Raw genomic sequence first — 15,565 nt, forward strand, 5'->3', positions numbered from 1 at the left:
CCATTCACGTAACTTTCTCCGAAGTCATCATGGGTGCATCTTGTGACAACTAGGCTCCTGTCACTTGCGGCACAGTTATAAATCCTCTGGACTAATGTTTGGCCAATGTAACCCTATGGACATAAGTAGTATGTTCCATTTATTAGCGTTTTATAAACGGTCATAATATTGGTAATCTTTACAAGCAGCCAGGCCTATGCCAGCCACAGCCAGTGGCCTCTGATTTTATGCTGTATGCACTAGTGACCTCCTACATTAGCGCAACGATGCCAGTAAGGCTATGTGCACACGCTCCGGTTTTTGCTCCCAATCCGCTGCGGTTTTGGCCGCAGCAGTTCTGCAGACAGTATACAGTAGCATGTAAGTCTGCTGTGCACATGCTGCGGATTTTTAACTGCGGAAAAGCTTCAGTTTTGAATCCGCAGAAAGAAATGACAAGTCACTACTTTTTTGCGGATTCTGCTGTGGTTTACCATCTCCTCCATTGTAGAGGTGATAAACTGCAGGGCAAAACCGCAGATCATTTTACCTGCGGTTCCGCAGATAAAAATCCTCAGACCAATCCGCAGCGTGTGCACATAGCCTAAAGGGGAGGCCACAGGTCATACACCAGGCACTAGTAGCCAGAGCCTCTGACACCTGTGCTGAATTGGTGGCTGCAGAGGTGAACATTACTATGTTTCCTAACAGGTGCTGTGATTTTCAGGTCAGACATTGTCCCTTCTAAAGAGATGCACCTGGGAGGTATGTGGTAGGAAGTCCTGACCTGGAATTGCACTATGCAAATGAGGGGAGTCTTCTCAATGTATATATGGCATTAAAATCTTTCAAGACCTGCTACATAATTGTGTTTTTAGACCTGAGCTGCACCTTGTCTGACAAATGAGTGTGCTCAGTGTTGGGGGTATGTGCACACGCTGCGGATCTGGCCCTGCAGAGCCGCAGCAGATTCTGCTGCGTTTACATTTCCATTCAAGTCTACCTATTTTCAAAAATGCAGTGCACATGCTGCAGAATTTTCTGCAGGTTCAAATCCGCAGCAAGTCAATTCTTTCTGCGGATTCCACTGTGTTTTGACACCTGCTCCATTGTACAGGTGTGAAAACGCAGGGGTAAAACGCAAGTCATTATACCTGCGGATTACCAGCAAATCTGCATGGAAAAACCTGCAGTGTGTGCACACATACCCCTGCAGAAAGACTAGTGCAACATAAAAGCAAGTTATTTGCAAATGTGCTTATTTTACACTCATCCTGTTTGTTTTCTTTTAGGGTGGGGGGTTAAAGTGACCGATCATTGGGGTGTAAGGGTACTTCACATTGTGTTTAAGGTTACATTTGCTGGTCCCATCGTGGCCTGTGTCCGAATCCCCAGCAAAACGGGATCTGGACGTATCTGCAGTCGGGGCTGTAAGTGGTGCGGAGCGTGCAAACATGCGCTCGGCTGTGCCTCATTTTCAGAGTGTACATCTACAGGAGGCGGACACTTGGGGTACGTGCACACGCTGCGGATTGGTCTGCGGATTCTGCAAAATCCGCAGGTCAAAAGACCTGCGGTTTCACCGTCTCCACAATGGAGGAGATAGGAAACCGCTGCAGAATCCGCAGAAAGAATTGACATGTTAATTCTTCCTGTGGTTTAGAAACCACAGATAAGCGTCTGCACGGTGGTTTCCATTTCCTATAGGGAATAATGGTACTGTACACCACAGCAAAAACTGCTGCGGATCCGCAGTGTGTGCACAGCCTAAGAGTATGTGTGCAAGTTCAGTATTTGCTTGCAGAAATTTCTGCATATCTTGGCAAAAAGAAAAAACACTTTGTTCTGCACATTCAATAAGTCAAACACAGCAAATCCTGAAAGGAAAAATAGTGCAGGATCCTTGGCTGTTCCTGGCATAAAAATTTCCTAGCATTTTGGGCCAATTCCACGTAGAAAAATGCACCGTGTCCACACAGCGGAGGGTCTGCCTGCAGGAGGCGTCCACTCCAGAAAGTGGTGCCCAGCTTTGCTGGGGGTTCAGGCCCCGACAGGCCTAGCAGGAAAGCAATGGGGGAATCCGCGCAGCTGCTCCAATAGATGTTCAGGTGAAGCGCACACAGCCAGTGTTTTCCCTCAGGATGTGTGGGCCGGGAGCCGGGTGATAATACAGAAGAGGTGACAGGTTTCTAGTCTCCATTCCCTCTGATTGCTCCACTCCAGGCTTTGGCTCACAAATACTGCCCGTGTGAACGCGGCCTGACAGTGGGGATTTCGGGATGGCGCAGGTTTCCAGACACTTCTCTCCTGTACGTGCATTGCCACAGAACTGTGGAAGCCCCGTCTCTATAGCCCCTCGCCCACCCAAAGTCTGCCGCGTGCTGGGCCCATGAGGGGGGTTCACAGTCCTGGGGCCAGAGCCTCAGGGCCGGCACAAGACCAGGCGCACTTATGGTGTGTGCAGACGAATGGGTCGGGGAGGAGAACGGCTGCGCTCGGTCACATACACGTCAGTTCGGTGCCGGCTGCAGTCTGGCCGCGCTACAGACCAGTGTAAGCAAGCTGCAGGACACAGGCGTGACGTTACGTGTACGCCGTCAGCCCCGAGCCCACACCAAAAGTCACCAACTCATAAGCTGTGAACGATCAATCCGCTCCCAGCGTGCATCTGACTTCCGCCTTTGCGTGGTGACGTCACGCCGCCGCGCTGAGTGAGTGACTGCGGCTGTGGACTCTGTGATCATGAGTACAATGTTTGCGGACACCGTCCTGATCGTCTTCATCTCTGTGTGCACGGCGCTGCTGGCGGAGGGTGAGTGCCCAGCTCAGTGACCCCCCTGTATAAGCCGCAGTACCGGACACATACCGTGACCTGTAGGGAGGCCCAGCCTATAGCTCAGTACAGGGGCAGCGGGCTCAGAGACCGCCCTGTATAATACGCAGTACTGCAGACATACCGTGACCTGTAGGGGAGGCCCGGCATATAGCTCAGTACAGGGGCAGCGGGCTCAGTGACCGCCCTGTATAAGCCGCAGTACCGGACACATACCGTGACCTGTAGGGAGGCCCAGCCTATAGCTCAGTACAGGGGCAGCGGGCTCAGTGACCACCCTGTATAAGCCGCAGTACCGCACACATACCGTGTCCTGTAGGGAGGCCCGGCATATAGCTCAGTACAGGGGCAGCGGGCTCAGTGACCACCCTGTATAAGCCACAGAACCGCACACATACCGTGTCCTGTAGGGAGGCCCAGCCTATAGCTCAGTACAGGGGCAGCGGGCTCAGTGACCGCCCTGTATAAGCCACAGAACCGCACACATACCGTGTCCTGTAGGGAGGCCCGGCATATAGCTCAGTACAGGGGCAGCGGGCTCAGTGACCACCCTGTATAAGCCACAGAACCGCACACATACCGTGTCCTGTAGGGAGGCCCAGCCTATAGCTCAGTACAGGGGCAGCGGGCTCAGTGACCGCCCTGTATAAGCCACAGAACCGCACACATACCGTGACCTGTAGGGGAGGCCCAGCCTATAGCTCAGTACAGGGGCAGCGGGCTCAGTGACCCCCCTGTATAAGCCACAGAACCGCACACATACCGTGACCTGTAGGGAGGCCCAGCCTATAGCTCAGTACAGGGGCAGCGGGCTCAGTGACCACCCTGTATAGTCTACAGAACCGCACACATACCGTGACCTGTAGGGAGGCCCAGCCTATAGCTCAGTACAGGGGCAGCAGGCTCAGTGACCCCCCTGTATAAGCCGCAGTACCGCACACATACCGTGTCCTGTAGGGGAGGCCCGGCATATAGCTCAGTACAGGGGCAGCGGGCTCAGTGACCACCCTGTATAGTCTACAGAACCGCACACATACCGTGACCTGTAGGGAGGCCCAGCCTATAGCTCAGTACAGGGGCAGCGGGCTCAGTGACCGCCCTGTATAAGCCGCAGTACCGCACACATACCGTGACCTGTAGGGAGGCCCAGCATATAGCTCAGTACAGGGGCAGCGGGCTCAGTGACCGCCCTGTATAAGCCGCAGTACCGCACACATACCGTGACCTGTAGGGAGGCCCAGCCTATAGCTCAGTACAGGGGCAGCGGGCTCAGTGATCACCCTGTATAGTCTACAGTACCGCACACATACCGTGACCTGTAGGGGAGGCCCAGCATATAGCTCAGTACAGGGGCAGCGGGCTCAGTGACCCCCCTGTATAAGCCACAGAACCGCACACATACCGTGACCTGTAGGGAGGCCCAGCCTATAGCTCAGTACAGGGGCAGCGGGCTCAGTGACCACCCTGTATAGTCTACAGAACCGCACACATACCGTGACCTGTAGGGAGGCCCAGCCTATAGCTCAGTACAGGGGCAGCAGGCTCAGTGACCCCCCTGTATAAGCCGCAGTACCGCACACATACCGTGTCCTGTAGGGGAGGCCCGGCATATAGCTCAGTACAGGGGCAGCGGGCTCAGTGACCACCCTGTATAGTCTACAGAACCGCACACATACCGTGACCTGTAGGGAGGCCCAGCCTATAGCTCAGTACAGGGGCAGCGGGCTCAGTGACCGCCCTGTATAAGCCGCAGTACCGCACACATACCGTGACCTGTAGGGAGGCCCAGCATATAGCTCAGTACAGGGGCAGCGGGCTCAGTGACCGCCCTGTATAAGCCGCAGTACCGCACACATACCGTGACCTGTAGGGAGGCCCAGCCTATAGCTCAGTACAGGGGCAGCGGGCTCAGTGATCACCCTGTATAGTCTACAGTACCGCACACATACCGTGACCTGTAGGGGAGGCCCAGCATATAGCTCAGTACAGGGGCAGCGGGCTCAGTGACCGCCCTGTATAAGCCGCAGTACCGCACACATACCGTGACCTGTAGGGAGGCCCAGCCTATAGCTCATTACAGGGGCAGCGGGCTCAGTGACCGCCCTGTATAGCCTGCAGTACCGCACACATACCGTGACCTGTAGGGAGGCCCAGCCTATAGCTCAGTACAGGGGCAGCGGGCTCAGTGACCACCCTGTATAAGCCGCAGTACCGCACACATACCGTGACCTGTAGGGAGGCCCGGCATATAGCTCAGTACAGGGGCAGCGGGCTCAGAGACCGCCCTGTATAATACGCAGTACTGCAGACATACCGTGACCTGTAGGGGAGGCCCGGCATATAGCTCAGTACAGGGGCAGCGGGCTCAGTGACCGCCCTGTATAAGCCGCAGTACCGGACACATACCGTGACCTGTAGGGAGGCCCAGCCTATAGCTCAGTACAGGGGCAGCGGGCTCAGTGACCACCCTGTATAAGCCGCAGTACCGCACACATACCGTGTCCTGTAGGGAGGCCCGGCATATAGCTCAGTACAGGGGCAGCGGGCTCAGTGACCACCCTGTATAAGCCACAGAACCGCACACATACCGTGTCCTGTAGGGAGGCCCAGCCTATAGCTCAGTACAGGGGCAGCGGGCTCAGTGACCGCCCTGTATAAGCCACAGAACCGCACACATACCGTGTCCTGTAGGGAGGCCCGGCATATAGCTCAGTACAGGGGCAGCGGGCTCAGTGACCACCCTGTATAAGCCACAGAACCGCACACATACCGTGTCCTGTAGGGAGGCCCAGCCTATAGCTCAGTACAGGGGCAGCGGGCTCAGTGACCGCCCTGTATAAGCCACAGAACCGCACACATACCGTGACCTGTAGGGGAGGCCCAGCCTATAGCTCAGTACAGGGGCAGCGGGCTCAGTGACCCCCCTGTATAAGCCACAGAACCGCACACATACCGTGACCTGTAGGGAGGCCCAGCCTATAGCTCAGTACAGGGGCAGCGGGCTCAGTGACCACCCTGTATAGTCTACAGAACCGCACACATACCGTGACCTGTAGGGAGGCCCAGCCTATAGCTCAGTACAGGGGCAGCAGGCTCAGTGACCCCCCTGTATAAGCCGCAGTACCGCACACATACCGTGTCCTGTAGGGGAGGCCCGGCATATAGCTCAGTACAGGGGCAGCGGGCTCAGTGACCACCCTGTATAGTCTACAGAACCGCACACATACCGTGACCTGTAGGGAGGCCCAGCCTATAGCTCAGTACAGGGGCAGCGGGCTCAGTGACCGCCCTGTATAAGCCGCAGTACCGCACACATACCGTGACCTGTAGGGAGGCCCAGCATATAGCTCAGTACAGGGGCAGCGGGCTCAGTGACCGCCCTGTATAAGCCGCAGTACCGCACACATACCGTGACCTGTAGGGAGGCCCAGCCTATAGCTCAGTACAGGGGCAGCGGGCTCAGTGATCACCCTGTATAGTCTACAGTACCGCACACATACCGTGACCTGTAGGGGAGGCCCAGCATATAGCTCAGTACAGGGGCAGCGGGCTCAGTGACCCCCCTGTATAAGCCACAGAACCGCACACATACCGTGACCTGTAGGGAGGCCCAGCCTATAGCTCAGTACAGGGGCAGCGGGCTCAGTGACCACCCTGTATAGTCTACAGAACCGCACACATACCGTGACCTGTAGGGAGGCCCAGCCTATAGCTCAGTACAGGGGCAGCAGGCTCAGTGACCCCCCTGTATAAGCCGCAGTACCGCACACATACCGTGTCCTGTAGGGGAGGCCCGGCATATAGCTCAGTACAGGGGCAGCGGGCTCAGTGACCACCCTGTATAGTCTACAGAACCGCACACATACCGTGACCTGTAGGGAGGCCCAGCCTATAGCTCAGTACAGGGGCAGCGGGCTCAGTGACCGCCCTGTATAAGCCGCAGTACCGCACACATACCGTGACCTGTAGGGAGGCCCAGCATATAGCTCAGTACAGGGGCAGCGGGCTCAGTGACCGCCCTGTATAAGCCGCAGTACCGCACACATACCGTGACCTGTAGGGAGGCCCAGCCTATAGCTCAGTACAGGGGCAGCGGGCTCAGTGATCACCCTGTATAGTCTACAGTACCGCACACATACCGTGACCTGTAGGGGAGGCCCAGCATATAGCTCAGTACAGGGGCAGCGGGCTCAGTGACCGCCCTGTATAAGCCGCAGTACCGCACACATACCGTGACCTGTAGGGAGGCCCAGCCTATAGCTCATTACAGGGGCAGCGGGCTCAGTGACCACCCTGTATAGTCTACAGTACCGCACACATACCGTGACCTGTAGGGAGGCCCAGCATATAGCTCAGTACAGGGGCAGCGGGCTCAGAGACCGCCCTGTATAGCCTGCAGTACCGCACACATACCGTGACCTGTAGGGGAGGCCCGGCATATAGCTCAGTACAGGGGCAGCGGGCTCAGTGACCGCCCTGTATAGCCTGCAGTACCGCACACATACCGTGACCTGTAGGGAGGCCCAGCATATAGCTCAGTACAGGGGCAGCGGGCTCAGTGACCGCCCTGTATAGCCTGCAGTACCGCACACATACCGTGACCTGTAGGGAGGCCCAGCATATAGCTCAGTACAGGAGCAGCGGGCTCAGTGACCGCCCTGTATAAGCCGCAGTACCGCACACATACCGTGACCTGTAGGGGAGGCCCGGCATATAGCTCAGTGACCGCCCTGTATAGCCTGCAGTACCGCACACATACCGTGACCTGTAGGGGAGGCCCGGCATATAGCTCAGTACAGGGGCAGCGGGCTCAGTGATCACCCTGTATAAGCCGCAGTACCGCACACATACCGTGACCTGTAGAGAGGCCCGGCATATAGCTCAGTACAGGGGCAGCGGGCTCAGTGACCGCCCTGTATAGCCTGCAGTACCGCACACATACCGTGACCTGTAGGGGAGGCCCAGCATATAGCTCAGTACAGGGGCAGCGGGCTCAGTGACCTCCCTGTATAGCCTGCAGTACCGCACACATACCGTGACCTGTAGGGGAGGCCCAGCCTATAGCTCAGTACAGGGGCAGCGGGCTCTGACCGCCCTGTATAGCCTGCAGTACCGCACACATACCGTGACCTGTAGGGAGGCCCAGCCTATAGCTCAGTACAGGGGCAGCGGGCTCAGTGACCCCCCTGTATAGTCTGCAGTACCGCACACATACCGTGACCTGTAGGGGAGGCCCAGCCTATAGCTCAGTACAGGGGCAGCGGGCTCAGTGACCGCCCTGTATAAGCCACAGTACCGCACACATACCGTGACCTGTAGGGAGGCCCGGCATATAGCTCAGTACAGGGGCAGCGGGCTCAGAGACCGCCCTGTATAACCTGCAGTACCGCACACATACCGTGACCTGTAGGGGAGGCCCGGCATATAGCTCAGTACAGGGGCAGCGGGCTCAGTGACCGCCCTGTATAGCCTGCAGTACCGCACACATACCGTGACCTGTAGGGGAGGCCCGGCATATAGCTCAGTACAGGGGCAGCGGGCTAAGTGACCACCCTGTATCAGCCGCAGTACCGCACACATACCGTGACCTGTAGGGATGCCCAGCCTATAGCTCAGTACAGGGGCAGCGGGCTCAGTGACCGCCCTGTATAAGCCACAGTACCACACACATACAGTGACCTGTAGGGAGGCCCGGCATATAGCTCAGTACAGGGGCAGCGGGCTCAGTGATCACCCTGTATAGTCTACAGTACCGCACACATACCGTGACCTGTAGGGGAGGCCCAGCATATAGCTCAGTACAGGGGCAGAGGGCTCAGAGACCACCCTGTATAAGCCGCAGTACCGCACACATACCGTGACCTGTAGAGAGGCCCAGCATATAGCTCAGTACAGGGGCAGCGGGCTCAGTGACCGCCCTGTATAAGCCGCAGTACCGCACACATACCGTGACCTGTAGGGAGGCCCAGCCTATAGCTCATTACAGGGGCAGCGGGCTCAGTGACCACCCTGTATAGTCTACAGTACCGCACACATACCGTGACCTGTAGGGAGGCCCAGCATATAGCTCAGTACAGGGGCAGCGGGCTCAGAGACCGCCCTGTATAGTCTGCTGTACCGCACACATACCGTGACCTGTAGGGGAGGCCCGGCATATAGCTCAGTACAGGGGCAGCGGGCTCAGTGACCGCCCTGTATAGCCTGCAGTACCGCACACATACCGTGACCTGTAGGGGAGGCCCGGCATATAGCTCAGTACAGGGGCAGCGGGCTCAGTGACCGCCCTGTATAGCCTGCAGTACCGCACACATACCGTGACCTGTAGGGAGGCCCAGCATATAGCTCAGTACAGGAGCAGCGGGCTCAGTGACCGCCCTGTATAAGCCGCAGTACCGCACACATACCGTGACCTGTAGGGGAGGCCCGGCATATAGCTCAGTGACCGCCCTGTATAGCCTGCAGTACCGCACACATACCGTGACCTGTAGGGGAGGCCCGGCATATAGCTCAGTACAGGGGCAGCGGGCTCAGTGATCACCCTGTATAAGCCGCAGTACCGCACACATACCGTGACCTGTAGAGAGGCCCGGCATATAGCTCAGTACAGGGGCAGCGGGCTCAGTGACCGCCCTGTATAGCCTGCAGTAGCGCACACATACCGTGACCTGTAGGGGAGGCCCAGCATATAGCTCAGTACAGGGGCAGCGGGCTCAGTGACCCCCCTGTATAAGCCACAGAACCGCACACATACCGTGACCTGTAGGGAGGCCCGGCATATAGCTCAGTACAGGGGCAGCGGGCTCAGTGATCACCCTGTATAAGCCGCAGTACCGCACACATACCGTGACCTGTAGAGAGGCCCGGCATATAGCTCAGTACAGGGGCAGCGGGCTCAGTGACCGCCCTGTATAGCCTGCAGTACCGCACACATACCGTGACCTGTAGAGAGGCCCGGCATATAGCTCAGTACAGGGGCAGCGGGCTCAGTGACCGCCCTGTATAGCCTGCAGTACCGCACACATACCGTGACCTGTAGGGAGGCCCGGCATATAGCTCAGTAGAGGGGCAGCGGGCTCTGACCTCCCTGTATAGCCTGCAGTACCGCACACATACCGTGACCTGTAGGGAGGCCCAGCCTATAGCTCAGTACAGGGGCAGCGGGCTCAGTGACCCCCCTGTATAGTCTGCAGTACCGCACACATACCGTGACCTGTAGGGGAGGCCCAGCCTATAGCTCAGTAGAGGGGCAGCGGGCTCAGTGACCGCCCTGTATAAGCCACAGTACCGCACACATACCGTGACCTGTAGGGAGGCCCGGCATATAGCTCAGTACAGGGGCAGCGTGCTCAGTGACCGCCCTGTATAAGCCACAGTACCACACACATACAGTGACCTGTAGGGAGGCTCGGCATATAGCTCAGTACAGGGGCAGCGGGCTCAGTGATCACCCTGTATAGTCTACAGTACCGCACACATACCGTGACCTGTAGGGGAGGCCCAGCATATAGCTCAGTACAGGGGCAGAGGGCTCAGAGACCACCCTGTATAAGCCGCAGTACCGCACACATACCGTGACCTGTAGAGAGGCCCAGCATATAGCTCAGTACAGGGGCAGCGGGCTCAGTGACCGCCCTGTATAAGCCGCAGTACCGCACACATACCGTGACCTGTAGGGAGGCCCAGCCTATAGCTCATTACAGGGGCAGCGGGCTCAGTGACCACCCTGTATAGTCTACAGTACCGCACACATACCGTGACCTGTAGGGAGGCCCAGCATATAGCTCAGTACAGGGGCAGCGGGCTCAGAGACCGCCCTGTATAGTCTGCTGTACCGCACACATACCGTGACCTGTAGGGGAGGCCCGGCATATAGCTCAGTACAGGGGCAGCGGGCTCAGTGACCGCCCTGTATAGCCTGCAGTACCGCACACATACCGTGACCTGTAGGGGAGGCCCGGCATATAGCTCAGTACAGGGGCAGCGGGCTCAGTGACCGCCCTGTATAGCCTGCAGTACCGCACACATACCGTGACCTGTAGGGAGGCCCAGCATATAGCTCAGTACAGGGGCAGCGGGCTCAGTGACCGCCCTGTATAGCCTGCAGTACCGCACACATACCGTGACCTGTAGGGAGGCCCAGCATATAGCTCAGTACAGGAGCAGCGGGCTCAGTGACCGCCCTGTATAAGCCGCAGTACCGCACACATACCGTGACCTGTAGGGGAGGCCCGGCATATAGCTCAGTGACCGCCCTGTATAGCCTGCAGTACCGCACACATACCGTGACCTGTAGGGGAGGCCCGGCATATAGCTCAGTACAGGGGCAGCGGGCTCAGAGACCGCTCTGTATAGTCTGCAGTACCGCACACATACCGTGACCTGTAGGGGAGGCCCAGCATATAGCTCAGTGATCGCCCTGTATAGTCTGCAGTACCGCACACATACCGTGACCTGTAGGGGAGGCCCAGCATATAGCTCAGTGACCGCCCTGTATAGTCTGCAGTACCGCACACATACCGTGACCTGTAGGGAGGCCCAGCATATAGCTCAGTACAGGGGCAGCGGGCTCAGAGACCGCCCTGTATAGCTTGCAGTACCGCACACATACCGTGACCTGTAGGGAGGCCCAGCATATAGCTCAGTACAGGGGCAGCGGGCTCGGAGACCACCCTGTATAGTCTGCTGTACCGCACACATACCGTGACCTGTAGGGGAGGCCCGGCATATAGCTCAGTACAGGGGCAGCGGGCTCAGTGACCGCCCTGTATAGCCTGCAGTACCGCACACATACCGTGACCTGTAGGGGAGGCCCGGCATATAGCTCAGTACAGGGGCAGCGGGCTCAGTGACCACCCTGTATCAGCCGCAGTACCGCACACATACCGTGACCTGTAGGGAGGCCCAGCCTATAGCTCAGTACAGGGGCAGCGGGCTCAGTGACCACCCTGTATAAGCCACAGTACCACACACATACCGTGACCTGTAGGGAGGCCCGGCATATAGCTCAGTACAGGGGCAGCGGGCTCAGTGATCACCCTGTATAGTCTACAGTACCGCACACATACCGTGCCCTGTAGGGGAGGCCCAGCATATAGCTCAGTACAGGGGCAGCGGGCTCAGAGATCACCCTGTATAAGCCGCAGTACCGCACACATACCGTGACCTGTAGGGGAGGCCCGGCATATAGCTCAGTACAGGGGCAGCGTTCTCAGAGACCGCTCTGTATAGTCTGCAGAACCGCACACATACCGTGACCTGTAGGGGAGGCCCAGCATATAGCTCAGTGATCGCCCTGTATAGTCTGCAGTACCGCACACATACCGTGACCTGTAGGGGAGGCCCAGCATATAGCTCAGTGACCGCCCTGTATAGTCTGCAGTACCGCACACATACCGTGACCTGTAGGGGAGGCCCAGCATATAGCTCAGTACAGGGGCAGCGGGCTCAGTGACCGCCCTGTATAGCCTGCAGTACCGCACACATACCGTGACCTGTAGGGAGGCCCAGCATATAGCTCAGTACAGGGGCAGCGGGCTCAGAGACCGCCCTGTATAATACGCAGTACTGCAGACATACTGTGACCTGTAGGGAGGCCCAGAATATAGCTCACTACAGGGGCAGCGGGCTCAGAGACTGCCCTATATAGTCTGCAGTACCACACACATACCGTGACCTGTAGGGGAGGCCCAGCATATAGCTCAGTACAGGGGCAGCGGGCTCAGAGACCGCCCTGTATAAGCCGCAGTACCGCACACATACCGTGACCTGTAGGGAGGCCCAGCATATAGCTCAGTACAGGGGCAGCGGGCTCAGAGACCGCCCTGTATAGCCTGCAGTACCGCACACATACCGTGACCTGTAGGGAGGCCCAGCATATAGCTCAGTACAGGGGCAGCGGGCTCAGTGACCGCCCGGTATAAGCCGCAGTACCGCACACATACTGTGACCTGTAGGGAGGCTCAGTACAAGGGCAGCGGGCTCAGTGACCGCCCTGTATAGTCTGCAGTACCGCACACATACCGTGACCTGTAGGGGAGGCCAGGCATATAGCTCAGTACAGGGGCAGCTGGCTCAGAGACCGCCCTGTATAGTCTGCAGTACCGCACACATACCGTGACCTGTAAGGGAGGCCCAGCATATAGCTCAGTACAGGGGCAGCGGGCTCAGAGACCACCCTGTATAGTCTGCAGTACCGCACACATACCATGACCTGTAGAGAGGCCCAGCATATAGCTCAGTACAGGGGCAGCGGGCTCAGTGACCCCCCTGTATAAGCTGCAGTACCGCACACATACCGTGACCTGTAGGGGAGACCCAGCATATAGCTCAGTACAGGGGCAGCGGGCTCAGAGACCGCCCTGTATAAGCCGCAGTACCGCACACATACCGTGCCCTGTAGGGGAGGCCCAGCATATAGCTCAGTACAGGGGCAGCGGGCTCATAGACCGCCCTGTATAGCCTGCAGTACCGCATACATACCGTGACCTGTAGGGAGGCCCAGCCTATAGCTCAGTACAGGGGCAGCGGGCTCAGTGACCGCCCTGTATAAGCCGCAGTACCGCACACATACCGTGCCCTGTAGGGGAGGCCCAGCCTATAGCTCAGTACAGGGGCAGCGGGCTCAGTGACCGCCCTGTATAAGCCGCAGTACCGCACACATACCGTGACCTGTAGGGGAGGCCCAGCCTATAGCTCAGTACAGGGGCAGTGGGCTCAGAGACCACCCTGTATAGTCTGCAGTACCGCACACATACCGTGACCTGTAGGGAGGCCCAGCATATAGCTCAGTACAGGGGCAACAGGCTCAGTGACTGCCCTGTATAGTCTGCAGTACCGCACATATACCGTGACCTGTAGGGAGGCCCAGCATATAGCTCAGTACAGGGGCAGCGGGCTCAGTGTCCACCCTGTATAAGCCGCAGTACCACACACATACCGTGACCTGTAGTGGAGGCCCAGCCTATAGCTCAGTACAGGGGCAGCGGGCTCAGTGACCGCCCTGTATAATACGCAGTACTGCAGACATACTGTGACCTGTAGGGAGGCCCAGAATATAGCTCACTACAGGGGCAGCGGGCTCAGAGACTGCCCTATATAGTCTGCAGTACCACACACATACCGTGACCTGTAGGGGAGGCCCAGCCTTTAGCTCAGTACAGGGGCAGCGGGCTCAGTGACCACCCTGTATAGCCTGCAGTACCGCATACATACCGTGACCTGTAGGGAGGCCCAGCCTATAGCTCAGTACAGTGGCAGCGGGCTCAGTGACCACCCTGTATAGCCTGCAGTACCGCACACATACCGTGACCTGTAGGTAGGCTCAGCCTATAGTTCAGGACAGGGAGAGCTGGCTCAGAGACAGCCCTGTATAGCCTGCAGTACCGCATACATACCGTGACCTGTAGGGAGGCCCAGCCTATAGCTCAGTACAGGGGCAGCGGGCTCAGTGACCCCCCCTGTGTAGTCTGGAGTACTGCACACATACCGTGACCTGTAGGGAGGCCCAGCCTATAGCTCAGTGACCACCCTGTATAGTCTGCAGTACTGCACACATACCGTGACCTGTAGGGGAGGCCAGGCATATAGCTCAGTACAGGGCAGCGGGCTCAGTGACCGCCCTTTATAGTCTGCAGTACTGCACACATACCGAGACCTGTAAGGGAGGCCAGGCATATAGCTCAGTACAGGGGCAGCGAGCTCAATGACCACCCTGTATAGTCTGCAGTACCGCACACATACCGTAAATTGTAGGGGAGGGGCCAGCATATAGCTCAGTACAGGGGCAGCGGGCTCAGTGACCGCCCTGTATAGTTTGAAGTACGGCACACATACTGTGACCTGTAAGGGAGGCCAGGCATATAGCTCAGTACAGGGGCAGCGGGCTCAGTGACCGCCCTGTATAGTCTGCAGTACCGCACACATACCGTGACCTGTAGGGGAGGCCAGGTATATAGCTCAGTACAGGGGCAGCGGGCTTAGTGACCGCCCTGTATAGTCTGCAGTACTGTACACATACCGTGACCTGTAAGGGAGGCCAGGCATATAGCTCAGTGGCCGCCCTGTATAGTGTGCAGTATCGCACACATACTGTGACCTGTAGGGGAGGCCCAGCATATAGCTCAGTACAAGGGCAGCGGGCTCAGTGACCACCCTGTATAGTCTACAGTACCGCACACATACCGTGACCTGTAGGGAGGCCCAGCATATAGCTCAGGACGGTGGAAGCGGGCTCAGAGACCGCCCTGTATAGTCTACAGTACCGCACACATACCGTGACCTGTAGGGAGGCCCAGCATATAGCTCAGGACGGTGGAAGCGGACTCAGTGACCGCCCTGTTTAGTCTGCAATACTGCACACATACCGTGACCTGTAGGGGAGAGGAGGCCCAGCCTATAGCTCAGTACAGGGGCAGCGGGCTCAGTGACCGCCCTGTATAGTCTGCAGTACCGCACATATACCGTGACCTGTAGGGCAGGCAAGGCATATAGCTCGGTACAGGAGCAGCGGACTCAGTGACCGCCCTGTTTAGTCTGCAATACTGCACACATACCGTGACCTGTAGGGGAGAGGAGGCCCAGCATATAGCTCAGTACAGGGGCAGCGGGCTCAGTGACCGCCCTGTATAGTCTGCAGTACCGCACATATACCGTGACCTGTAGGGCAGGCAAGGCATATAGCTCAGTACAGGGGCAGCGGGCTCAGTGACCGCCCTCTATAGCCTGCAGTACTGTACACATACTGTGACCTGTAGG

At 57.6% G+C, this 15,565-nt stretch overlaps 1 protein-coding gene across 1 annotated transcript in view; it reads left to right on the plus strand.

Annotated features, from left to right (window-relative positions):
• The first annotated feature begins 2,629 nt into the window (after positions 1–2,629).
• Positions 2,630–15,565, plus strand: part of TMCO1 (transmembrane and coiled-coil domains 1) — a 113,133-nt gene continuing 100,197 nt past the window's right edge. The window contains exon 1 of the mRNA XM_073557948.1: positions 2,630–2,791. Coding sequence (XP_073414049.1) covers positions 2,722–2,791 — 70 coding nt within the window. The 5' untranslated portion in view covers positions 2,630–2,721. The remainder of the gene's footprint in view (positions 2,792–15,565) is intronic.

The sequence above is a fragment of the Dendrobates tinctorius genome, unplaced genomic scaffold, assembly GCF_039654945.1.
Source record: "Dendrobates tinctorius isolate UK_male_01 unplaced genomic scaffold, ASM3965494v1 ptg000012l, whole genome shotgun sequence".
In the NCBI taxonomy this organism is placed as follows: domain Eukaryota; kingdom Metazoa; phylum Chordata; class Amphibia; order Anura; family Dendrobatidae; genus Dendrobates; species Dendrobates tinctorius.